The 26,304-nt window shown below is 42.5% G+C and overlaps 2 protein-coding genes across 11 annotated transcripts in view; one reads left to right on the top strand and one right to left on the bottom strand.

The window, feature by feature from the left end:
* The first annotated feature begins 1,182 nt into the window (after nt 1-1,182).
* Nucleotides 1,183-3,408, top strand: SCGB3A1 (secretoglobin family 3A member 1). Of its 3 annotated transcripts, none has more exons than XM_054486947.1 (4): nt 1,183-1,245; nt 1,379-2,088; nt 2,675-2,913; nt 3,259-3,408. In XM_054486947.1, exons 2-4 carry the CDS (start codon nt 2,034-2,036, stop codon nt 3,280-3,282), a joined length of 318 nt encoding a protein of 105 aa, XP_054342922.1. In that variant the 5' UTR covers nt 1,183-1,245; nt 1,379-2,033; the 3' UTR covers nt 3,283-3,408. The 3 variants fall into 3 exon arrangements, with proteins under 3 accessions (XP_054342922.1, XP_054342920.1, XP_054342921.1); XM_054486946.1 differs by having other exon boundaries at nt 1,197-1,245; nt 1,379-1,913; nt 3,259-3,407; XM_054486945.1 differs by having other exon boundaries at nt 2,675-3,407.
* A 10,231-nt stretch (nt 3,409-13,639) lies between these two features.
* CNOT6 (CCR4-NOT transcription complex subunit 6) overlaps nt 13,640-26,304 on the bottom strand; it is an 81,914-nt gene continuing 69,249 nt past the window's right edge. For 7 of the 8 annotated variants that reach the window (XM_063665408.1, XM_063665407.1, XM_063665410.1 and 4 more), the window contains 6 exons: nt 25,600-25,757; nt 24,345-24,499; nt 23,584-23,738; nt 22,272-22,502; nt 20,189-20,391; nt 13,640-17,658 (listed from right to left, as the gene is read on the bottom strand). In XM_063665408.1, coding sequence (XP_063521478.1) covers nt 17,446-17,658; nt 20,189-20,391; nt 22,272-22,502; nt 23,584-23,738; nt 24,345-24,499; nt 25,600-25,757 — 1,115 coding nt within the window. In that variant the 3' untranslated portion in view covers nt 13,640-17,445. The remainder of the gene's footprint in view (nt 17,659-20,188; nt 20,392-22,271; nt 22,503-23,583; nt 23,739-24,344; nt 24,500-25,599; nt 25,758-26,304) is intronic. The other variant, XM_063665411.1, reaches the window with a different exon arrangement.

Here is a 26,304-nt window from a genome sequence, read left to right as displayed (position 1 = left end):
TGAAATACGCCAGACACAAAAGACAAACACTGCCCGATTCCACTCATATGAGGTGCCGGGAGTGGACAAATTCAGAGACAGAAAGTGGAATGGTGGTGCCAGGGGCTGGGGGAGGGGAGTGAGGAGTTGTTTAATGGGCTCAGAGTTTCAGTTTTATAAGAGGAAAAGAGTTCTGGAAATGGATTGTGGTGATGTTTGCACAACATTAGAATATACTTAATGCTGATGGAGTGGCCCTTAAGATGGTGAAGATGCGCTGTACGGGGTGCCTCACACCCGTCATCGCAGCACCCTGGGAGTCTGAGGCGTGAGGATCGCTTCAGGCCAGGATTTTGAGACCAGCTTAGTCAATGTAGTGAGACCCCATCTCTACAAAAAATAAAAATAAATCAAGCCAGGTGTGGTGGCTCACACCTGTAATCCCAGCGCTTTGGGAGGCTGAGACAAGAGTATCACTTGAGGCTAGGAGTTCAAGACCAGTCTGGGCAACATAGTGAGACTTTGTCTCTACAAAAAATAAACAAAATTAGCTGGACGTGGTGCACACCTGTAGCCCCAGCTGCTTGGGAGGCTGAGGTGGGAGAATTGCTTGAGCCTGGGAGGTGGAGGCTGCAGTGAACCAAGATCCTCTCACTACACTCCAGCCTGGGCGACAGAGTGAGACTGTCTTAAAAAACAAACAAACAAAAAACAAAATCAAAATCCGCCGAGTGTGGTGGCTCACACTCTAGTCCCAGCTACTTGGGAGTCTGAGGTGGGAGGATTGCTTGAGCTCAGGAGTTCGAGACCAGCCTGGGCAACGTGGCAAGACAGTGTCTTTACCACCACCAAAAAAGTAATTAACTTCAAAATGTTTTTAAAAAAGAAAATGTATTTCCCATTAAAATTGCTTCCATGATAACCAACAAAACACAACACAACCAAACTCCAGATTTATAATGCAAAAATCCCCCAAACAAAATAGTCAAGGAAAGTGTAAGTGAACAGAAACAAAGTGACTGCGTGCGCCTGGCCACGACAGTGAGCAAGGCACAACTGTCTGCAAGTGCGGAGGAGGCCGCAGTAGCTCGGGGTGGCTGAGGGCTAAGACGCGCTATCAGCCATGGCGAAGGAATTCCAAGACACTGCCTGAAGAGTCAGGCCCTCCCACCCAGGAGCCTGTTTCCCACGCATGCCAGCTACACTTCACAAAAGAAAAGAGAGACTTTGCAGCAACCAATGCTGAGATCAGCCATGAACCAAAAAGTGAGTCACTCAATGCTCGATGCCTGGGGTCAAAAAAAGGAGGGAAAACAAGGACTAAAAGCAAATTAATGTATGTATCATTTGCAAAAGTTTTCAAAATGTGTTTTGCTCTCCATCTGTCATACTTCTGCAGCTGACAGACGAGTGAGGACATTTAGAGAAACTCTGGAACAAACCAGCCCCATCCACTGGCTTCGAGGCTAGTTTCGAAGACAGAAAAACGCCCCAGTTCTTTCTCTTTGCACTATGGCTGCCTGTGGCCCGGCCAGGGAGGTGGCCAGGAGTGAGGCCTGATCGTCTCTGGCGCCTCCACCTCGGCTTCCCCAGGCGATGTCATTGCCTGACATCGCCACAGTCTGGGATCAGAGGCAGAGACCATGGACCTGCGCCGTCCCCGCCCCTGCTCTGGCGCGAGGGAACCTCCCCCTCACCTGGGCCCAGCCCTGCAGTGAGGCCCATGGGGTCAGACCGCAAAGCGAAGGTGCGGGCCGGGGTGGGCCTCGCGGAGACAAAGGCCAGGCCTGCCTGCTCTCAGAAGACCCAGCTCTGGGCCCCAGCCCCTGCCAAGAGGAAGTCCTCGAGGCCCGGGCAGGGAAGGGGGCACGGGCTTCCCAGGGCCCGCCGGCCGCAGCAGGAAGTTGGCCAGGGCACGGCCATGAGCGGAGCGGGTAGGGCTTTCTCAGGAGCATGGGCGAGGCCGGCCCCGGAGGGGCGAGGACGGGGTATATGAAGCCTCGTGGCCTTGCCCGGCAGCCGCAGGTCCCCAGCGCGCCCCGAGCCCCTGCGCCATGAAGCTCGCCGCCGCCCTCCTGGGGCTCTGCGTGGCCCTGTCCTGCAGCTCCGGTGAGCGCCCTGGGCTCCTGGCCCGCACGGTGGGGCCTGAGGCCTCGGCGCCCGCTGCGCCCCCGCCCCTGCCTGCGCGGATCGTGGATCCCAGGTCCTTCCAGCCTCGCCCAGCGCCCAGAGGGCTCCGCCACCCCGCTGCCCATCCCGGGGCCCCGCGCCTGCAGCCCGCGGCCTCCCTCCTCTCAGGGCTGTCTCCAGCCTCGGGCCAGGACAGAGGCCGCCCCTGGCCTGGGGACAGCCGTCTGTCCCCTGTCTGGAGACCGTCCCCTCATCCTGCAAGGCGCAGCGCGAGTGTCCCCTCCTTTGGGGGCCTATCCTGGAGCCTGCACAGAGTTCACCGGTCCTTCCGCCACCCTCAGGCCACTCCGGTGACCCTGCAGCGTCTCCTGGCGGGGCCGCCTCCCCAGACCCGCCTGTGTCCCGTGGGCTCGCACCCGGCAGGCCTCGGCGCAGGAGGGAGAGGGCGGTCGGGGAGCCGGGCAGGGCGCGACGGTTCCTGGGCGCCTCCCGCGGGGGCGCGTCCTGGGCCTGCCTTCTGGGGACCCCTGCGCGCAGGCGGTGACCCCTCCCTGTTCGCTTGCAGCTGCTGCTTTCTTAGTGGGCTCGGCCAAGCATGGGACCCAGCCTGTCGCTGCGCTGGAGTCGGCGGCGGAGGCCGGGGCCGGGACCCTGGCAAACCCCCTCGGCACCCTCAACCGGCTGAAGCTCCTGCTGAGCAGCCTGGGCATCCCCGTGAACCACCTCATAGAGGGCTCCCAGAAGTGTGTGGCTGAGCTGGGTCCCGAGGCCATGGAGGCCGTGAAGGCCCTGAGGGCCCTGCTGGTAAAGTGGGCACCCCGGGTGCCCTTCCTGCGCTGGCGTCCCTTCCCGGCCAGCCTCAAAATTGCACCAGAGGTGTCCCGGCCCTACGTCAGGGCTGTTTCCTGTCCTGCCCCTCCAAGCCCTGTCCCTGGGAGAAGCCTGGGTCTCCCGGTGGGAACTGGGTGGGGCGCATCCGAGCTGCAGGGCCGGGGAAGGCGGAGGTGGCCCCGCGCGGGTGCGCGTCCCCCGGAGACGCCAGCGGAACCGCTCCGCTCCCACTCCCGACAGAGCCGGCCGCTGCCGCGCCCTCGCCTGAGTTCTTGGTGGCAGGGTTGGGGGCACTCAAGCTCGGCTTCTGCTTTCCAGGGGGCCCTGACAATGTTTGGCTGAGCCGAGACTGGAGCAGCCACACCTGAGGACAAGACGCTGCCCACCCGCGAGGGCTGAAAACCCCGCCGCGAGGTGGACCGTCCATCCCCTTCCCCCGGCCCCTCTCAATAAACGTGGTTAAGAGCAGCTCGAGCCTGGTATTTTCTCACCCAAATGCTGATCCCTGTGGGGGACCGAGAGTGCCAAGTCCCAGATTTTGTGAGGGGTGCTGTGTGAGAGAGGGAGAGAGAGGGTGCGAGAGTCTGCAGGTGGCATAGACCCAGCAGTGAAAGGTGACAGAGATGGGGCCAGTATCAGAGGTAAACTGGATTTGGAAACAAAACTGGCAGGTCTTTCTTCCTGTTGTGCTCTATAACTGTTTATGAAGCATAAAAATTATCTACTCCTTGAAGACTGGCGAGAATGCAAACGCACCAAAGCCATTTGTTGCTAAAATTTGAAAGTTTTTATTTTTTCCCTCTATACTTGTAGATTTCTTCCTCGGAATGGGGGAGGAATGAGGGCTTCAGGAAATCCGCTGTGGGCTTGTTTTCCCTGCGGTTTCTGCTGGTTTTGTTCAAATAACCTAGAGGCTTTGATTCCTTCTACTCTAGCAGAGAGACCACCTTTTGTCAACTGATCTAGTGTTGGTGGGAAGGTGCCCAGGGAACCCAGACATCGGTGTCCATTTCAGGGGAAGCCTCCCAGTTAACTTCCTTGCTGGGATGAATAACTCTGCCTCAGGTGGCTTGGGCAAGGCTTCCCCCCATCATGAATATCCACAAGAGATTTTTAAAATTTTTTGGTTGGGCACAGTGGCGCATGTCTGTAACCCTAGCACTTTGAGAAGCCAAGGCAGGTGGATCGCTTGAGTCCAGGAGTTTGAAACTGGCCTGGGCAACATGAGGAAACTCCATCTCAACAAAAAATACAAAAATTGGCCGGCGCGGTGGCTCACGCCTGTAATCCCAGCACTTTGGGAGGTTGAGGAGGGCAGGTCACGATGTCAAGAGATCGAGACCATCCTGGCCAACATGGTGAAACCTTGTCTCTACCAAAAATACAAAAATTAGCTGGGCGTGGTGGCACGCACCTGTAGTCCCAACTAGTCAGGAGGCAGAGGCAGGAGAATCGCTTGAACTGGGGAGGCAGAGGTTGCAGTGAGCCAAGATCGTGTCACTGCACTCCAGGCTGGTGACAGAGCAAGACTCCATCTAAAAAAAAAAAGTACCAAAGTTATCCAGGCATGGTGGCGTGTGCCTGTAATCCCAGCTACTCGGGAGGCTGAGGTTCACTTGAGCCAGAGAGGTCAGGCTGCAGTGAGCCGTGACTGTACCACTGCACTCCAGCCTGGTCAGCAGAGAGATACGCCATCTCAAAATACATAAATAATACAATAAAATAAAAATGTTAGCCATTTTGATGAGTTCACAGTCAAACCACAACAGGGAAGAAGTCACCTGGATTCAGATTCCATGAAATCTTATCAACGCATTGCCCCCAAGGCCATGAAGGGTTGTGAATCTTCATGGGGTGGGGAAGGCTTTGGTCTGGATGACAGTGAACCAAGAGTGAGAATCACAAGGTCATGGGGACACCGACCTCAACATGACCCCAGGCCCACCTCCCCCAGTATTACATATCCAGGCTTTTTGCAGGTTGTCTGCTAACAATTCCTTAACCAACTGGATTAAAACATCCAAGTAAATCATTATGGGAACATGGTAGGCTACAGGAGGTTATTGGAACTGATGGTGCGGTGGGCTGTGGTACTATGCGGTACTAGACGAAGGACCCCATCCCAAGATGGCCCTGCTACCCTCCACCCCTGGAATCTTTCCAGGAAAACAACGGGGGGAAAGCAAAGTGCTTAGTAAAAAAGGGAAACTGCGAACACCAGTTGAAGTTCCAAGACCAGCTGCAACGTCTAGCTTCCTTACTCCTGTAGATTCCTGGAAGACAGACCATCATAATCCTGGAGGTGCTGGTCCCAAACATACCGTTCTTCAGTAAGCAGGTATATGCAGACCTGCCCCCAAAGACCAAGGGAGCTAAGGGGTCGAAGAAAGAGTCTGACAAGTCCAGTTTCTCACAAAGAAACATTTAATGGAAACTTAAAAACAGAAGCCATGTCTCGGATGGCCTTGAGGCGGTGCATCCCCACACCGTCAACTCCCAGACCCAGGGTTTGTATATCACAGGGAAAAGGTATACATGCTTCAGCAGGGATGTATAAGACAACTGAAGCTGACCCCTCAAAGGCAAGAATGCCCAAAGTGCTGGGACTACAGGCATGACCCATGGCGCCCAGCCCAAGGATGGAATGTTTTAAAATGGTTACTATTTTAAAAATATTTTATATTGTCACAAAAGACCAAACACAAATTCTTTAAAGCAGCCTCTAAAAATTGAAGTTAGGAAAAGAAAGAAACTTAACTTGGTTTCTAAGCAGGGGCCTACCCACCAAGGAACTATTCTAAGTAATGTAAAAATGTAGTAATTGAATTCTACGCCCTGGGGTGGGTCCACCCCACGGACAAGAGGAACTGTGAAAATAATTTTAAACTTCTCTTACTGGTGGTATTGCTATACTGAGGCCATTCTGTGCATCTTCTGTGATAACTCAGATGCATAATTAGGTTAGTGTCATTGAAGTCAGATTTCCGGCCAAGTTAAAAGAAGATGCTGATGATGTAAGAGTAAGTAAGACCTTAAGGCTCAAGATCACACTTGGAAGTATAATTGTAAATGCCTGATATTTTTAGACGTGGAGTCTCACTCTGTCACCCAGGCTGGAGTGTAGTGATGTGATCACAGCTCACTGCAGCCTTGAACTCCTGGGCTCAGGCGATCCTCCCACCTCAGCCTCCCAAGTAGCTGCTACTATAGGTGTGAGCCACTGCACCCAGCTTTTTTTTTTTTTTTTTTTTAAATTCATGGCTGGCACAGTGGCTAATCCCAGCACTTTGGGAGGTCAAGGCAGGAGGATCCCTTGAGCCCAGGAGTTCAGGATCACCCTGGGCAACAAGGTAAGTCTTTGTCTCTACAGAAAATTTTAAAAATTAGCTGGGTGTGGTGGCGCACGTCTGCAGTCCCAGCTACTTGGGAGGCTTAGGTGAGAGGGATGCTTGAGCCCAGAAAGTCGAGGCTGCAGCGAGCTGTGATTGTACCACTGCACTCTAGCCTGGGTGACAGAGTGAGACTCCTTCTCTGGGTGACAAAGCAAGCCCCTGTCCCATCTCCTCCCCCCCCCCCGCAAAAAAAAAAAAACACCCCAGCATTAACAGGAGTTTGGAAGAAGTTGATTCCAGCCTAATGGATAACCGAGGGGTTCAAGGCTTCAGGTAGCAAACTGCAGATGTGGGAGAAATAACAAGAGAACTTGAGTTAGAAGTGAAGCCTGACTGAAGATGTGACTGAATGGCTGCAACCCCATGATAAAACTTGAACGGGTGAGGAGTTACTTCTTATGGATGAGCAAAGAAAGTGGTTTATTGAGATGGAATCTCCTCCTGGTGAAGAGGCTGTGAACCTCACTGAAATGATCACATAGGATGTAGTTTTAAAAGAGCACATAAACTTAGTTGATAAAGCAGCAGCCGGTTTTGAGGGGATTAACTCCAATTTTGAAAGAAGTTCTACTGTGGGTAAAATTCTATCAAACAACATTGCATGCAACATAAGAGAAATCTTTTGTGAAAGGGAGAGTCAATGCTGCAAACTTTATTGTCTTATTTTAAGAAATTGCCACAGCCACCCCAACTTTCTGCAACCACCACCCTGATCAGTCAGCAGCTGTCAACACTGAGACAAGATCCTCTACCAGCAAAACGATTATGACTCACTGAAGGCTCAGATTTTTAGGCGATAAAATATTTTAAAATTAAGGCATGTTCCTTAAGATATAATGCTATTGCATACTGAATAGACTATACTATCGTGTAAACAACTTTTACATGCACTGAGAAACCAAAAAGTTAACGACTTGCTTTACTGCAGTGGCCAGAAACAAAGCCCACAATATCTCCAAAATACGCCTGAATTCAGCTGTCCCAGCACTATTCAATGAAGATGCTACACTTTCCCCTACTGAGATATCTTGGCATGTTTGTCACAAATCAATTGACCAGAAATGTAAAGGTTTATTTCTTGGGCTTTAAATTCAATTCTATTGACCAATGTGCTATCCTTATGCTAGAACCACACTGTCTTGATTACTGCAGCTTTGTAATTAGTTTTAAAATCAAGATGTTTTAGTCCTTCAACTTTGACCCTCTTCAAGACTGTTTGGCTATTTTGGAGGTCCCTTGGATTTCCATATGACTTTAAAGATTAGATTGTCAATTTCTGCAACAAACAAAAAGTCAGCTGGGATTCTGATAGAGACTGCATTGAATCTGTAGATCAATTTAGGGAGTATTGTCATCTTAATATTATCCTTCAATCCAAGAACATGAATTCCATGCTTTTTTGGGGGAAAGCCTTAGTCTTTCATCATTACGTATCATATTAACTGTAGGTTCTTTGTAAATGCCTCTTACCAGCTTGAAGAAGTTCTCGTTTTTGTTTGTTCGTTTTTGGAGAGTAAGTTTTGTCAAATGATCCTACGCTTTTGTCCTTTGTTCTACTGATACAATACATTACATAATTGGATAAATCCCACTTGGTCATGGTGCAAAATCCTTTTTTATATATTGCTGAATCCTATTTTGCTAGTATGTTTTTGAGGACTTTTGGATCTATATTTAAAAGTGATTGGTATGTAGTTTTCTTTGAGATATCTTTGTCTGGTTTTGATATCAGGGTAATACTGACCTCATAGAATGAGTTAAAAAGTGTTCCCTCTTCTACTTTTTGAAGTTTGTGAGGAATTGGTATCAACTTAAATACTTGACAGGATTCACCAGTGAAGCCATCAGGGCCTATGCTTTTCATTTTGTCGTTTTTTTCATTACTAGTTCAATCTCTTTATTGTTGTACATCTATTCAGATTTTCTATTTCTTCTTGAGTCAGTTTTGGTAGTGTCTTTCTAGGAATCTATCCATGTCATCTACATTGTCTAATTCATTGGCATACAATTGTCCATAGCATCCCATAATAATCCTTTTTATTCTATAAAGGTTGGTAGTAATGTCTCCCTTTCATTCCTGATTTTAGTAATTCAAGTAGCTTTTTGTTCAGTCTCTTTAAAGGCTCATCAATTTTGCTGATCTTTCCAAAGAATCAGTCTTTGATTCTCTGTTTTGTTTTTCTGAGACAAAGTGTCCCTCTCTTGCCAGGATGGAGTGCAGTGGCGCGATCTCGGCTCACGGCAACCTCTGCCTCCCGGGTTCAAGCAATTCTCCTGCCTCAGCTTCCTGAGTAGTTGGGACTACAGGCGTGCACCACCACGACCAGTTAATTTTTCTATTTTTAGTAGAGACGGGGTTTCACCATGTTGCCCAGGCTGGTCTCCAGCTCCTGACCTTGTGATCCGCCCGCGTCGGCCTCCCAAAGTGCTGGGATTATAGGCGTGAGCTACCATGCCTAGCCCTCTCCTGTTTTTCTATTATTCTGTGTACACCTGGGAGAAATGTATATTCTGGTAATGTTTTACTTCTCTATCAGGTTCAGTTGGTGTTTCCTATTAACATCGATTTCTGCCTAGTTGTTCTATTGAGAGAAAGGTACTGAAATTTCCATTTATTATTGCTGAATTGTCGATTTCTCCTTTCCATTCTGTCAGCTTTTGCTTCCTGTAGTTTGGGGCTTTGTTGTTTGCTGTTGTTTATCATTATAAGATATATCCTTCTTTATCTCTAGGAACATTTTTTGTTTCCTAGTCTATTTTGTCTGACATTAGGATAGCTCCAATTTTTATAGTTCCTGTTTGCATGACATCTTATTCCATCCTTGTACTCTCAGCCTATTTGTAACCTTTACATCTTAAGTGCATCTCCTATAAATATCATATAGTTGAATCTTAAAAATTGATTCACATTCCAAAGTTGCACCAATTACACTTGTTCTATAACTGAATCAAATCCCCAAAATCATTTAAAAAAATTTTTGGACCCACATCAACAAACCTGCTATTTCTGTTTTACAAGAATCTATTGAACTTTGTAGCAAAAGTATTTGTTTCTAAGTACTCATGAATACTTGCACTGACTCTAGAATATGAACATCAAATTCAAAGGAGTAATGCATAATTTAAAAAGCTCTAAATTTTATTTTTTTGAGACAGGGTCTCCCTGTATTGCTCAGGCTGGTCTTAAACTCCCAACCTCGAGCAGTCCTTCTGCCTTGGCCTCCCCGAGTGCTGGGATTACAGATGTGAGCCACCACGCTTGGCAGCTACTCTAAATTTATCTATGTATCAACAGCGTTCTTCAAATTTTACTTGTGGTTTTTGCAATTTATAAAATGTTAAATTACAATTAAAATTTTAAATGTTAGAAAATGTGTCAAAGCCATGTTCTTGATTTGCATTATAAAGTTTCGATTTCAACATAAATTCTTGTACCTGTCTGTGAACATCACAAATAAGCTTTTGCTTTCCTTGGAGCTTCAACTTTAGTTCATTCATATTCAGTGTGACATTGGTGAGAAAATGTGCACCACAGACTGATACTTTTTGCTTTAGATTATTGCATACGTTAGCATTCCTTTTGTTGCAAAAGAATCTTAAATTGGAATCAACAGAACAATGAATCATTAAAACTCCTTCACAATTCAGCAAATAATCATTAGCAAATACATGATTTTTAAACTCTTTTTTTTTTTTTGAGTCTCGCTCTTGTCGCCCAGGCTGGAATGCAGTAGCACGGTCCTGGCTCACTGCAACCTCCACCTCACGGATTCAAGCAATTCTCCTGCCTCAGCCTCCTGAGTAGCTGGGATTACAGGCGCCTGCCAGCACGCTGGGCTAATTTTTGTATTTTTAGTAGAGACGGGGTTTCACCATGTTGGCCAGGCTGGTCTCAAACTGCTGACCTCAGGAGATCCACCCGCCTCGGCCTCCCAAAGTGCTGGGATTACAGGCTTGAGCCACCTATTTTAAATTTAATAACTTGTATGTATATATATTTGTGTATATATATGTGTACATGTGTATATATGTGTGTATACAGGTACATATATGTGCGTGTATATATATACACACACACACACACACATATATATATGTATTTGAGATGGAGTCTCCCTCTGTTGCCCGTCTGGAGTGCATTGGCACGGTACTGGCTCACTGCAACCTCTGCCTCTCAGGTTCACGTTGATTCTCTTGCCTCAGCCTCTTGAGCAGCTGGGACTACAGGCACCCACCACCACTCCTGGCTAATTTTTGTATTTTTAGTAGAGACGGGGTTTCACCATGTTGGGCAGGATGGTCTCGATCTCCTGATCTCGTGATCCACCCACCTCGGCCTCCCAAAGTGCTGGGATTACAGGTGTGAGCGACCGTGCCTGGCCCCGTGTATATTTTTTAAACTAGAAAAATATGAACATACATCTCACTTTAACTAATTAGGATTTACATAGGCACAGTAACTGCATGTAACATTTAGATAAACACACTATAATGTTACATTGGTTAGTAGTAAAATACTGTTAGAATGAAGTCAATTCTTTGATATCATCTGGCAATGTGTTTATGTGTAATACAAACAAGCAAGGCAATGGCTCTCTATCTTACACAATGCAACAATTAAAAGATAAATGTGATCCTATAAAAATCATTGTTTTGCTTAACAAAAAAAAATATTTTTCAGTACCAGTCACAACAGCCATATTTCAAATGCTCAAAAGCCACACATGGCTAGAGGCCACCACACTGAACAACGCACAGTGTGAGTCCTTTGCAACAGGGGAGCTTCGTAGAGCTGAGAATTCTTGGATCCCTCCCTTCGCTGTTTGTATGCTGCTCTACTTAAATACCTCCCAATGCTTGGTCTTACCAGCAACCTCAGAAAGGCAGTCTTTCTACATGTAAACTATTTTCAGTAATAGAAAAAGCCGAAGGGAAACAGGCTAAAAGAATTAATTTAGCATCAAATGCTACCTTTTATCATTTTCTGGAACTACTAGCTGTTTAGTAGGGGCACAATGGATTTCTCTTGCAGACTAAAATCTGAATAAATGATAATGGGGAATGAAGTAAAATCCAGCTTGAGAAACAAGATTCTTCAACTAAATACTTTTGTCAGATGGGTAAAGGAAAAATGGGGGCCTTGGTGGCAGACATAGATTTATGAGTCAGGGTTTACATAATGAAAGCAATGACTGGACAAAACTCATTTATCCATCTTTTCATCCACACATGAGGCAGGAATTGAGATTATTACTTCCCTTTCCTAAACATTTCAAAATTCCCTTTCCTTTCTAGGCTTACTGCTCTGCAAGCCCTCCTCAGCTTAGCTGTCAAGGACCACACCAGAAACCAGCTAACTAGTCTGACACCAAGTATTCGTCTCCCCTTTTCATGAATCCTGCACAGCGCTGCTACAGCAACCTTCACAGTGGCCCAAGTTTCTTCCTCCATACCTATTACATCTTCAGCACCCAATGCACTAGATTTAAGGTCAACGAACAACTTGGAAGTCAAGGATTATGCCTATAAATCTTTATTTCCAAACTAAGCACAGAGTCTGACAATTGTAAATCTCTCAATTTTAAGCAAGCTTAGGCAACTTACTAGTGGGTAACTCTGTAAGCCCAGCAGCTTAGATTCACTTTGCTGGTAAGCTGGAAGGTATCCAGCAAATAAAGCTCTTGAAGCCTGCCTCAGGTCGCACTTGCTAGAGCAAACAAAATTTCTTGTAACAGACCCAAACTCATTTAATAGCTTTTGGGTACATTAGAGTGATCTAAAGTTTGTGATTCAAAGAAAATGAGAAAACTGACATTTCCTTGTTCATTTGATTAAAAATGTTAAATGTGCTAAAACCGTAGAAACTGGTTTTCAAACTACTTTGCAATCCAGCAGTCCTTCCAACCCCTAGCTATAGACTAGCTGGTTAGACTCATTTATGTAACAATCTATTTAAAATACTATTCAGGGGAAATTTACTTACAAAAACATTTCTCAAATTATCCTAAAATTCTAGTAGAAAACTACCTTCTACAAGTTTCTTCTAACATATAACCACTCATGTTAAAATTATCTTTATAGTATATGTAAAAGTTTATTATTTTTTTTTTTGAGACAGTCTTGCTCTGTCACCCAGGCTGGAGTGCAGTGGCGCGATCTCGGCTCACTGCAACCTCCACCTCTCGGGTTCACACCATTCTCCTGCCTCAGCCTCCCAACTAGCTGGGACTACAGGCGCCCGCCACCATGCTCGGCTAATTTTTTGTACTTTTAGTAGAGACGGGGTTTCACTGTGTTAGCCAGGATGGTCTCCATCTCCTGACCTCATGATCTGCCTGCCTCAGCCTCCCAAAGTGCTGGGATTACAGGTGTGAGCCACCGCGCCCAACCTATTCTGTCTTTTCCATGTTTAGATACACAAATATTTACCATTGTCTTACAACTGCTTACAGTGTTCAATACAGTAACATGCTGTACAGGTTTCTAGCCTAGAAGCAACAGGCTAAGCACACAGCCTAGATGTGTAATAGGCTACACCATTTAGGTTTGTGTAAATACAATCTGATGTTCACACAATGGCAAAATGACCTAAGGATGCATTTCTCAGCATACATCCCCCTAATGTGCATCACTGTATTAAGGATTAAGTAGAACATACCTACTTTAAAAACTGGAGATCAAAGGAAATATTCATTTTATCTAAACTGTCCAGATTTTGCATGATTTTTCCCACGTGTACATAAAAATTTACATCTGCTATAGAAGTAGTTTCTAAAAGCAAAGGAACTCATGTTGTTTTCTCAATTGTAAGCTGACATCTGAAGACTCAGGAAGTCACATGTTTTTAGAGTTTACACATACAACAAAATACATGCAACAAGTAAAACATTTAATGAATTATTATAACCCCAACACAATGCTTGCTACTGTATTTAAAAGTATTTATTTAAAATATGTCAACCTCCTTCCAAAAGACGGAAGACACATGAGCCCATTTCTTATATCATGAGGTATAAGGTAACAACAACGAAAATCCTAAATGCAAAAGGACCATCAGTTGCCTAAATATAAAATTGAACTTTGGCAAAGATATGAGTGTTATACAGAATAACAGCCAATAAAGAAATACATTAGTTTACACCATTTCCCCATATCATGGTCCTGTCCCCCTGCACTCTTCCCTTTGGAAGGGTGAGTTACAACCCTGTCCCAGAAGATTCAGAATTTTAAATACGTGGTCTGCTGATTAACATTTATTTTTCCTCAAACCTCAGTACTACAGCTATACAAATTACACTTCTAAAATATTTGAAACAGATACTGAATTTATTGGTTGGCTATGAGTAGGAAAATACATCAGTAAAGAAAAAAGACCCTGTATATAAATATAATACTAGCTAATTACAATTTGACCAAGAAGGTTCCACTGAACAGAACAGTAAAAGCCCTTGTTACCGCCAGTCCGTATGGTTTATTCAGTTCCCATCACCCTCATCAAAGAGCTGCCTGGGCGGATGTGACATTCTTCGAGCTTATAGTGCAGATAATGTGCTGGGTTTTGTTACATGAATGGTAAACAAGAGTTAGTCCAGTGCATTACACGATATAATGTACTGTGAATAAAGACTAGATACTTTATTTTAGACACTACTTCAACATACCAGTTACTAAAATTTATGTAACCAAAAAGAAGAGCAAAGTGAACATCTTAAAATACTGTTTATGAATGGTGAAGAACATCTGCTAAAGGAGTTCTTGGAATTATCTGCAACATTTGTACTGGATATTCTGATAGCTTTACTAAAAAAACAATGCTGTAATTGTTTTGCCTAGCTTGGCTTTAGTCCTTATATATGACCCCAAAACCTTAGAAGTCAGTATGGAAACTAGTTCCATAAATTTAAACAGTACAAAGTGAAACTCTAAAACTTGAATATTATTATTGAGAACCTGAATCTCGAAAGAGCTTTGAAATTTTAATTTAAACATTTAGAAGTGCATTCCATCCAATTTAATAATGTCCCTAAGTTTGAAAGTGCTAATAACCCCAAGTAAGTTTTCCTGGTTGTCACTAAATCACAAACACACAAACACACACACACACACACACACACACAAACACACACACACACACACACACACACAAACACACATTTTTGGAGATGTTCTCTGCCTATCTTTGGGACTATTAAAGTTGCACTCAACAATTCATTTCTACAACTTTAGCTTAAATTATGCCATAAGTTAATTTGACGAACAATATTTAAATTCTCAAAGTATAAATAATTACCACGAATATGGTAAAGCTGTACTTCAAGAGATTTGCAACAAGGACTTGAGTGCCTTCAAACTTCTGATCTTTAAAACAGAAAACATGCCCTAAACTTTTTGTAAAACATTTCTAAAATGGATTTATCCAGCAAAAATACTGAAATTACATTATGGCAACACATTAAATATATTTGTTACAGAATTTTTGAAAAAAAATATACACCGTGAAAACATACTAGTTTTTATTGCATTTTAGGGAGTATAGATTACTGAAAATTATTTAGGACACGGAAAATATCTAAAACATGAAACCTTTCTTAACAAAAGCATCATAGTCTATTTTGGTGTGACTGTTCATTCCCTATAGACCCCAAATATTTCTTCCTCTTTTGAAGGTTACACTTGTAAATCTACACTCTTGGTTCAATTTATCACTGTCCAAATAAGGTGGAGAAGCTGTTCAAACTGACCCACAGAATGCAGAATGCCTGGAAGAGGCAAAACAAGTATTTTCAAGACATAACATGTCATTATATCTTAATATGCCGCCCCAAATTCAAATATATTGTAGACAATAACAAATACAGATGAATACATTTTGTGTAAAGCTCAAACCTTTAGCATCTAACAAGTGCACTCTAGTTCCAGCATCTATGAAAAGATGACATCCTCCATTAACAAATACAACATGAGTAAGTGCTCCTCCTCTCCCGCTTCCATAAAGCTCTCTGGACCTGTGATTACATAATGCAGATTGTAGGAAAAGCTGCTTCCTCAGTCTCATTAGTCCAACCAGCTCCAGCTCACCTTCACTGGAAATTGTCATGATGCACATTACCAACACAGTGTTCAGGAAAAATGAGTAAACATACCTTTTATTCACACTTTACAAAAAAACCAATAACAAAACCCCGTAAAAAGTTATGCACTGGTTCTACATCAATACCAGCTTTCCAATGTACTGATTATAAACTGGATGTGTTTGGTGTCAGCACAACTTAAACAAAAAACAAAAAACAAAACCAAAACATCACAATGAAATCCTAGAAAAAACAAAAAACAAAAAACCCTCAAAGGAAAAAACAGGTCCAAGACAAAGATTCAACATCAAAACCTTTTGGATAATTTTCTAAAAGGAAAAAAAAAAAAAAAAGGATCATTTCCAAAATGACTCATTCTCCGTATAAAAATTGTTAGTAAGAGTCAATATTTTTTTTCCTAATGCTCACATGGCGTCCTTTTGCTCCCCTGCCTGCAGTTGAAACAAAAGCAGTTTGACCAAGCTCCCTCTGAATTCATTTGACTTTTGAGAGAAGAATGAATAAATGAGAACAGACCATGTACACGTTCACTTTGCAGAGTTAAAGCTGGTTTTCATCTCTAAATGGCACACTACGGGCAAAATAGATGGTATGATGTAATTTTTATCTTGCTTGACATACTAAAATGACTTAGTCATTTTAAAAATGATCTGAAGAATTGTCTTAGGGACCTGTTTTAAAAATACATCTAATTCATACTGCTTCATAAATGGAAAATTACTTCTTCTTAAAAAAGGAATGATTAAAACAACAACAACAACAACAAAAAGACTAAGGAATACACTGACAACAAAAAGAATTCACATGATAGTAGTATTCTGGGTGACAAGCAGCACACTGCAATGACACCGAGAAGCAGTGCTTGGATCTGGTGAGCAAAGATCCAGGGACTCACCCTATAACATGTTCCAAAATGTGATATTCAATGCTTCACAATGGGAAAAAGCCACAGCTCATACAAAAGCATTTTCATAAAATTCTCACAAATGTTAAACAGTATTTTAAAAATATAAAAGAGGATGCACAGATTTTCTCTGCATGCACAGGCAGTGCTTGGTGAGAACAAATTTAGGCAGGCACAGTGGAGATAGGACAGGAAGTGTCTCAAAAAGAGTTAAGAAGCTGTACCTAAGCAGCTGCAGTTTTTTAACTTAAAAAAGTTAAAGATTTAAAAATATCAGAATGTACATATATCAACCATTACATTCAGTCCATAAATGTCTACAGATCATCACTGTTCAGCTTATCTGTCCTAGTAGATAGTTTTCATAAAAATTCATGAATAAGTTGCCTCTGGTCTGAAAACATCCTAAGGTTGAAACAGATTTATATGTAAAGAACCATGTTCTCAATTTAAAAACAAAGTAGTACAAAAGGGCTAACAAAACCCTAAGAGTGCAAATCATGAGCAGAGAAAGTCTGTTGCAGCTTCTTTTACAAGCTGGCCTTTATAACACATGAAACAGGTTTAAAAAAAAATTTAGTCTCAGTTTACAATACAATCATTTCCAAATGATTTTTTTTTAGTACAAAATTTCATAAATCAGGTCTTCTGTGGATCATATACAATCATAAAGGCTAAATTCAGATTCTATATTTTACAAACAAGTCTGAAAAAGGAGGGAGTAAAGTATGGAAGAATGGTCTCTGGATGTTACTACTGGCCTCAAAAAAGTAGTGCTACAGATTTCTGTGCAAAGAGAATATGCTGTTCAAACATTTTCCTATTTCAAGGCATGAAAATATTATATTGGATAGAAGAAATAGGAAAATTTCTTATAACAAATTAAAGATAGGTGCAAACACACCAATCCCTGTCTAGCAGTATAAAGCATATTGGGCTCAGAATTTGTCTGTTGCTAGCACCTGGCTTTCATACTATATCCTTATCAAATAATCAGATTGAAAATCCAAATCATTCTTAAGCAAACAAAAATCCTCAGTGGCCATACCTCACTCCCCTATGTTCAGATTTTCACAAGTTTACAAGTGAATCAAGGCTGTCCTCTGAAGGTGCTCGACTACCTCCTGCCAGGAAGGTGGATGCCGTTGACTTGGGGCAGGAAAGGCAGTAAGAGCTCCAGTTGTGCAAAAAGTGAGAAGTGGTCAGAGGGGATGAGGGGGTGCGGGCAGCCACTGATGTTATTCTCAACCAGCCAGTGGTGGTCCAGAGGGCCCAGGATGCCTAAGGTGTTCAGCTGAGGTTTAGAATAGAAAATGTAGTCGATTATACCCTGAAAAACAACAGAAAAAAAGATATGCACCATGTAAGACAACACTAAAATCCTCAGTGCTTTCAAGACATGTCTTTACTGTCATGTTTAGTGAACAGAACAAAACAAGTGAAACTTACTAGCTTGTAGGATGAGGTCTGTACTACATACACCAAATGGTCCCCTTGCAAAACGTCAAATCTAGCAGAATGAAGCATTCTTCTTATCTGGATCTTTAACAAGACCTAAAAGGCCTTTCAGGATGCAGCCTTTGCTTCTCTTTCCTAGCTTAATTTGTGCCACTTTCCCTGCTGCCACACTAGCCTTTGCAATGAGAAAGGGGTGAGGATGTGAGGGGAACCTATAGGTACCAAGTTCTTTCCTGCCCCAGGACGGATGGACGGATGGACACACACACACACACACACACACACACTGCCCCCCTTCACCATTCTGTCTGGAACACTTTCTTCTACTTGTTATGAGGTCAATTCCTTCTTAATCTCTCAATGTCAGGTTCAATTGCTTTCCAAAGACCTTCCTGAAGCCTGCTCCTACCTACTTACTACCCTAGCTCCCACCACGGAGTCACTTCCCTTGCTAATGGCCATCTCAAGGTGTAATTATCTACTCATTTGTGTGGTTGAGACTTGTCTCTCTCATCACACCTCAGCTCCACAAGGGCAGGACCGTCTCTACCTGACCCCCCTTTCTCAGCAGCACCCCGCCATGGCATCTAATAAACTGTTCCCATCTAATGGTTCTGCTCCTCTCCTCCACATGCTCTTGGCCAAATGTACTAAAGCACATTCAAGTGTCTTCTTCCTGCCACTGTATCAGCAACAGAAAGATAAAGAAAACGCTAAGCTTTCCCACTCTTTGACTGCTACCCATTCCTTCTCTTCAATGTCTCCTGAAGAATCTGAAAGGAAGGGGCACCTGAGGATAAACAGGGGTTTACTTTCTATGCTCTAAGGTGCAAGAGCTCCGGAGATACTATCTAAACTCTTATTTACACTCTGACAATCTAATCTAAATGATTACTTTTCCAGCAGCTTAGAAATAGAAAGCTGGGAGTTAAGAAATTTTTAAGAAAGCAGAAATGCAAAAAGTAGTTTAAAAGGGCAGCTGAGCCAGATGCGGTAGCTCCCGTCTATAATCCCAGCACTTTGGGAGGCTAAGGCAGGAGGATTGCTTGAGGCCAGGGGTTCAAGACCGGGCTGGGCAATATAGCAAGACCTTGTCTTTACAAAAAATTACCAAAAAAAATGATCTGGGTATGGTGGCGGACACCTGTAGTCCAAGTTAGTGGGGAGGCTGAGGCAGGAGGGTTGCCTGAGCCCAGGAGTTTGCGGCTGCAGTGTGTTATCATCACATCACTGTACTTCAGCCTGGGCAAAATGAGTGAGACCACATCTCTTTTTAGAAAAAGGACACTTGAACACAAGAAAGTGACAGCCCTAAACAATCACTAATGTTAAAAATGGTGAAAGTCTGACCAGGTGCGGTGGCTCATGCCTGTAATCTCAGCACTTTGGGAGGCCAAGGTGGGTGGATCACTTGAGGCCAGGAGTTCAAGACCAGCCTGGCCAACATGGTGAAACTCCATCTCTACTAAAAATACAAAAATTAGCCGGGTGAGGTGGCGCATGCCTGTAATCCCAGCTACTTGGGAGGCTGAGGTATGAGAATCACTTGAACCTCGGAGGTGGAGGTTGCAGTCAGCTGAGATCACGCCACTGCACTCCAGTCTGGGCAACAGAGCAAGACTGTCTCTAGGGGGGGAGAAAGATGTATCCTAGAAACACTTAAAAATGGCTAACATAAATCACATTCTGGCATGCAAAAGAGTTTATTTTCAGTTAAATTAAAATGTAAGAGAAGGAACATCTTACCCCAAATGCCACCCAAATTAGATAATTATGGTGCTGCATATCTAGCTATTTAGTAATGAGAATATAAGAAACATAATTGTCCCCAAAAGGTGAAAAAGTCAACTTAGGAATTTTACAGATTATTTCATGTGACTTCTTATCCTGAAAATTATTAGAACATCTACAAAGTAAGGATGTGACACCGATCACATGGACTTCTAAAGAAGAGTAATAAAAGAATATTATTGGCTGAGCACAGTGGTTCACGCCTGTAATCCCAGCACGTTGGGAGGCTGAGGTGGAAGAATCACTTGAGGCCAGGAGTTCAAGATCAGCCTGGGCATAGTGAGACCCCATCTCTACAAAAAATACAAGAATTAGCCAGACGTGGTAGTAGGCGCCTGTAGTCCCAGCTACTAGGGAGGCTGAGGTGAGAGGATCGTTTGAGCCCGCATGGTTGAAGCTGCAGTGAGACGTCATTGTGCCACTGCACTCCAGCCTGGGTAACAGAGTGAGACCTTGTCTCAAACAAAAAACAAAGAATATTGCTGTCAATGAATTCAAGATTGCTTCATTCCAGTCTGAACACATATCCACAGTTTTAAAGACATAATGATGCACCAGAACACTTGCCAGTCAAATAGAGGTTTGAAAAACTTATCAGTCTCAAGACACACCTTGAAATCAAATGTGTAATTCGTGTAAGGCATCAGGCCACTCTCATAGGCACTCTGTAACTTGAAACCATGCGTGATCCTTCCATTGGTGGTCCCATTCTTCCCATGACAGCTGAAGTTTGTGAGACTCTCGTTATACCTCAACTCCTTAAAGTCTTTGTGATTTGTTTCTACTCCACCTGTGCTCAAATATTCTACAACACCTACAACGAAGACACATTTTTTTATTGTCAAATATAAACAAAAAGTACTTTTAAAAGATCACGCAATAGTAAGAAGTTTTAAACTACACATATTCCCACGTTCCAAAATGTTTCCTTTCACATTTGCCAGGACTTGCCCAGATCTATTTTTACACAGTTGCCATCACAGGATACTGAATCGTTTATACTTTGCTTTATGAACGTGTGTCTTCCCAATTACTGCACAACGCAATTGGGCTGGTGGATAATATTGACTGGTTACTTATTTTGTAAAATGCAGGTCGTTTCCACTTTTTACAAAGAACTAAAGGTAACACCACAATCAGCATCTTAGTATGCAGACTTTTGGCTTACGCTCAATTATTTACTTGGTATAAAATCCCAAGATTAGGACTGAATGTGCCATTTTATAATACTGCCAACTATGGAAGAGAATACCACCAGCTAGTTACAGAGCAAACGTCCACATCCCTGGTGAAGTATTTTCCCAATTTACTAAGCATAAGATTGGCTATGAAAATATACTTTCATTTACATTTTATTCACAAATTAGCAAGGCTGGACATTTTCTGACCTGCCTGCTATTATAATACTATATTTCTCAATGCTGAAATGGGTCTTGGATATTAATGTTTGACCAGATTTTCTCTTTACCCCTCAGATACCTTGTAGCTACACTGAAAGTAGAAAGCATGTAGAGAAATTGTCAGAGACTACTACTACTCAACTGCTTCAGGAGCAGTAATGCCCAGATAACTTGATGAGATGAAATAATTACAGATTTCAGATAGCTTTGATTTTCCCTGAAATAGAATTTTAACTCAATTTGTTTCTTTCTCTTTTATTATTATTATATTATTATTATTTATAGTCTCGCTCTGTCACCCAGGCTGGAATGCAGTAGTACAATCTTGGCTCCCTGCAACTTCTGCCTCTGGGGTTCAAGTCATTCTTGTGCCTCAGCCTCCCGAGTAGCTGGGATTACAGGCGTGCACCAACACGCCTGGCTAATTTTTGTATTTTCAGTACAGATGGGGTTTCACCATGTTGGCCAGGTTGGTCTCGAACTGCTGGCCTCAAGTGATCTGCCCACCTGGGCCCCCCAAAGTGCTGGGATTACAGGTGTGAGCCACGGCACCCAGCCAGTTTCTTTCTTCCTAATGGCCCTATCTATTGTGATGTCAATAATGTGCTTCCAAATGTGCATGTGTGGGTGTTCATGCATACATTCAAGTCCAAGGAAAAGTATTCCTGTGGGTATAAATGAGTTGAAACACGAAAAGAAAGAAACAGTTTGTTATTACAAGGGCTATTGTTTATTGTATACTATCCACGGAAAGAGCGTTCCAGATCGGGCTTTCTGTATTCTACATTTTAATAAAAATCAAGATCCTTGCTCTTTGTTAAAATCGCTTGACTGATATGTGTGCAAATAAAGGAGCTCATTTTCCACCTGAGGTATATTTTTCTAATCAAGTTATAAATACATGCAAAATTGAGATTCTATAATTTTAACTCAAATTTAAACTATGATTATATTACCACATGCTGGAATTCCAAAGAGGCTGTCTTAATAACCGTAATTATCTCTGACTTGGGGGTAATAAAATGGAACTACACACGTTCTTTAAAGAGTTATTTCACGTTATTGCTTATGTGTTTATTCAAGATGATTAACATCCTTCTCCTCAAGTTTCCATAATATCGTTTCATCTTCAAAATGGCCCCTCCACCTCAACATGACGTTTAAAACCTGCTGATAGCTGCTACTACAAACTGAATTTTTATTTGGACTTAATTTGGAATGATCAGAAACAAAACATTACTAAATCATTTTATGTTAAAAAAAAATTCTACATAAAATCACATTATTTTCTTACCAGAGTCTGGCAAAGAATTAAGATCTGCACATAACACAAGCGGAATAGTTCCAAATTCTCCCAAAACACTGGATTTGAGGTTGCGAGAGGCTTTATCAATAATGTTCTTCACTTCTGAGAGGAACATCATAGTTTGTACCAACTTCACATCAGAGTATTCAGGGTCCCAATGCATGTGGGCATTAGCCACAAGAATAAGTTGTTTTTCTGTTCCAAGATGTGGCTTTCCAGCTACATTAGATAAAAACGAAACAAAGAGAGAGACAAAACCCGCCCATCAGCCCATATATTCTTAACAGCGTCTGAAAGCAAATAATCTCTCAGAGTCCCAGAACAGAAAAGACACCTAAAATTCCCACAGGATGACTGAATGTGCCCTACAACAAACCCGAGAAATACACATCTAAACCTGGGCTGGTGCTTCCAGCACAGGGCATTCACTACTTGTACAAAAATAGCCCTATTAAAATTCTGTCTCCTTGAAACCTTTGGTCTTAGTTTGGATGTCCTAAATCAAGCCTCACAAAATTACATCTAAACCCTCTTTCTTAGATTTAAGACAATCGTTAAGTCCTATTTCCATTTTTTCTACACTTCACATTAAATATCTCCAGTTCCAACTGTTCCTCAAGTGACACAAGTTTTGGCTCCCAGCATAATGGGCACTTGAAATATACTTTCAATTTGAAGTGGTCCATTTATCCAAAACTCAAGACCTTTAAATTATTATTTTATTTATTTTTATTTATTTATTTATTTATTTATTTTTTGAGAAGGAGTCTCAACTCTGTCACCCAGGCTAGAGTGCAGTGTGGCAATCTTGGCTCACTGCAACCTCTGCCTCCAGGTTCAAGCAATTCTCTCCCTCAGCCTCCTGAGCAGCTGGGATTACAGGTGCCCACCACCACACCCAGCTAATAAAATGATTATTTTAAATAGATCAGGAAAAGAAGTTAGCTTACAGAAAATCCTTGCTGCCAAAAAATTACAAAAGTGTATGGAGTTCTTACCCCTGGGCAGTTATTTTAATTAATATTTACTTCAACATTTATTTTATATGAAAAATTCTTAGGAGCAAAAAAAAAGGTTTTTTAATGCTTTTCAAGGCTTGTAAAACTTTAATGGGCAATGCTTTCTCATGTTAAGCTTTGTGGTAGAGAAAAAGAGATACATTTTAGGAAAGACAACTTCTCACTGAGTTTCTTCAGGTGTTAGACAAGACCATGAATACACAATGAAATTTCTGTTTTCTATTCTTTTGAAGATGTCTAGTCAGAGCTGGTCAATTTTACAGGAAGTGAAGGGCACTCACACGGCATTTCAATCGATTCCTTCCGAAGTTCTAGCAGTACTGCAACCCCAATGTTATCTTTTGTCATGACTCTGTTCAGCATAGCTTCAGACCCCTCAGAATTTGCCATGGCTAGCTGATTAAATTCAACAGTGTGTTTCTGAACCAAAGTAAATCTAAAACAAAAACAACACACACACACACACACAGAGTTGGGAATACCAAGAGGTTAGCTTTGTGGGAAACGTAGTTTTCCCAAACTTCCTTAACAGATACAACGGCACTTAAATCACATTATGGAAAATCCTCCACGTTTAGCACCAAGGTTCCCACATCCATTTAAAGTTGCTCTCAGTCTGTTACTGATACAAATAACAACTTGAAATACTTTTACAACTGAAGAAAATGTAGTCATCTTCTGTTTAAGTTTTATGTTGGAATATTCTACCCTGTAATTTTTAAACAATTCTTTTCTAAAGTATGGGTTTAAGAATCCCTGTACCATCATAGAGGGAATTTTAACTACATGGTATTTCAATTAACAATTGGGAGTTAAACCCTAGTAAACACCTGAAGAAACAGCAGTACTTTAAGCATGTCTCCAAAACAAGGTTATTTCTGATGATTAAAAACAAACAAAAATCCCCTAGGTCAAAGACTATTATTTTCTTGAGTAATAATATAGTGCCTCATTCTCTCATCTGCCAATTAATTTCCACACCCTTGGCCCCCACCCTGCAAATGCTGAGAAAATGTTCTTTTTTAAAAATAAGATGACTTACTTTTCTGTCTTGAAGAATATTGCACAGCCATCAACATGTTTCCTTTCTTGTTCTGACATTGTCCTAGCTCTAGACTTAGGACTGAAGAATCCATTATAGCCACGTTCTTTCAGCTCTACCAGAAAAAAACTGTAATACTGTTCCGTTTCAACCTCCTGAAAAATTGTAAACAGCAGTTATTTCATAAGACAAAAATTAGTCTGCATATTAACTTCTATGTATAGTTTGAGAGCTTGAAATAATTTCAAAGGACTGGTCTGCAGATTAAAGAATGTAATATCTTTTCAGGCCGGGCATGGTGGCTCATGTCTGTAATCCCAGCACTTTGAGAGGCCGAGGCGGGCGGATCACTAGAGCCCAGGAGTTCCAGACCAAGCCTGGCCAACATGGCGAAACCCCATCTCTACTAAAAATACAAAAATTAGCCGGGCATGGTGGTGCATGCCTGTAATCCCAGCTACTAGGGAGGCTGAGAATCGCTTGAACCCAGGAGGCGGAGGCTGCAGTGAGTTGAGATCACGCCACTGCATTCCAGCCTGGGGGACAGAGCAAGAGCCTATCTCCCCACCACCACCACCAACAAAAAAAGTAACATCTTTTCAACACTATTTATCTGAAACCAACTGGAACAGCTACTCATCATTTTACAGGTACTAGGTACCAAGGGCAATTCATTGTTGTTTAGGAACAATGAATGAAAGACACATACTTCTATGCATGTGTATTTCCTTATGTCTTAGAACTGATGTGGAACAAGAACCACAGAGGTCGAAGAACTTTACAAATCATAACTTCAGACCCTTGGGCAGAAAGTAACATGTTCAAGATCATACGAGTGACTATGAGAGTTGCACTGAGAACCCAAGATGATCGTGTACCAAGTCAGTCCTTTTTACATGGTGCCTTAATTGTTCTAGCAACATGGTCGGCAATGCAAAGTTATAGCTTGACCATGCCAGAATTTCAGTAACTTTGCCACCCAATTCAAAAATAGTGCAGGGACGTTGGAGGGAGGAGGAAGGTGAGTATTTAGCAGTCATGGCAAATGCATAAAATCCCAGCTTAACTCATCTGCCTATTTTGCAACATAGCACTGCAAAGCAAAGCAGGCAGTACTCCCAGGATTCACTAATAACAGAAAAAAGCAGTACTTTAAGAACTACTGAAGCTGAAACTTCAAATGTGTCAGTGTAATGTATTCCTAGTTGCTCCTTGCTTTATCAACGCTAGGTCGACTGTCTTCTGTCTGACTTACCTGAAGACTTACGATATCAGCATTGCAGCTCAAGATTTCTTGAATAATGGCCTTTTTCCTGTAGTCCCAGTTTAGCGCCCATGATGGACAGTAGCCGTATAACTGCCGGGTCGCATATTTATCACAAAGAACATTATAGCACATGACAGAAAACAAGGCTGTAGGAAAGATAACTTTACTTATTCACACACGTGGCAGAAAAAAATATATAATTAATTTCAGTAATGGTTTTCACTTAAATGTTAAGTTTGACTGTATTCATTCAATCTATAGTCACTGAAAAGCTACTATACGCCACACATGGGGGATAAATAAAAGACAGATAACGCAAGCAGGACAGATAAGTGAACAAGTTAGAATACAATGTACTACCTGCTACAGAGGTGGGCACAGAAGGGCTGGAAGTGAAAAGTCTAAGCCCGTGAGCCCTTCCGTCTCTGAGCCTAACATTCCTCGCTTCTACATCCCTTCTACCACGTTACCCACTGTTAATGTGGGATGTGGGAACTGGATAGGCAGTTTCCTTAACAGGCAGGCTCATTTTCTTCCACAGCACAACTAGTGTTATTTCATGCAAAATGAAAATGGTATCATAGACCAAATTTTGTTACACGCGCCATGAAAGCTCCCAAACTATTTACATAGAATTTAGGTTAAAAGGAGCTGGGCAGTCACTAGCTCCACTTTCCTCTAAGGAAGGGTCTG

The sequence above is a fragment of the Pongo pygmaeus genome, chromosome 4 (genome assembly GCF_028885625.2).
Source record: "Pongo pygmaeus isolate AG05252 chromosome 4, NHGRI_mPonPyg2-v2.0_pri, whole genome shotgun sequence".
Classification (NCBI taxonomy): domain Eukaryota; kingdom Metazoa; phylum Chordata; class Mammalia; order Primates; family Hominidae; genus Pongo; species Pongo pygmaeus.
Note: the sequence above shows the minus strand (reverse complement) of the source record. Positions and strands in the feature narration are given on the sequence as shown.

Bases quoted from the DNA above. Each gene is read 5' to 3' on its own strand.
- SCGB3A1 (XM_054486945.1), top strand. From the start codon at position 2,034: ATGAAGCTCGCCGCCGCCCTCCTGGGGCTCTGCGTGGCCCTGTCCTGC. The intron at 2,089-2,674 runs GTGAGCGCCCTG...GTTCGCTTGCAG, and splicing joins GGCCCTGTCCTGCAGCTCCG to CTGCTGCTTTCTTAGTGGGC.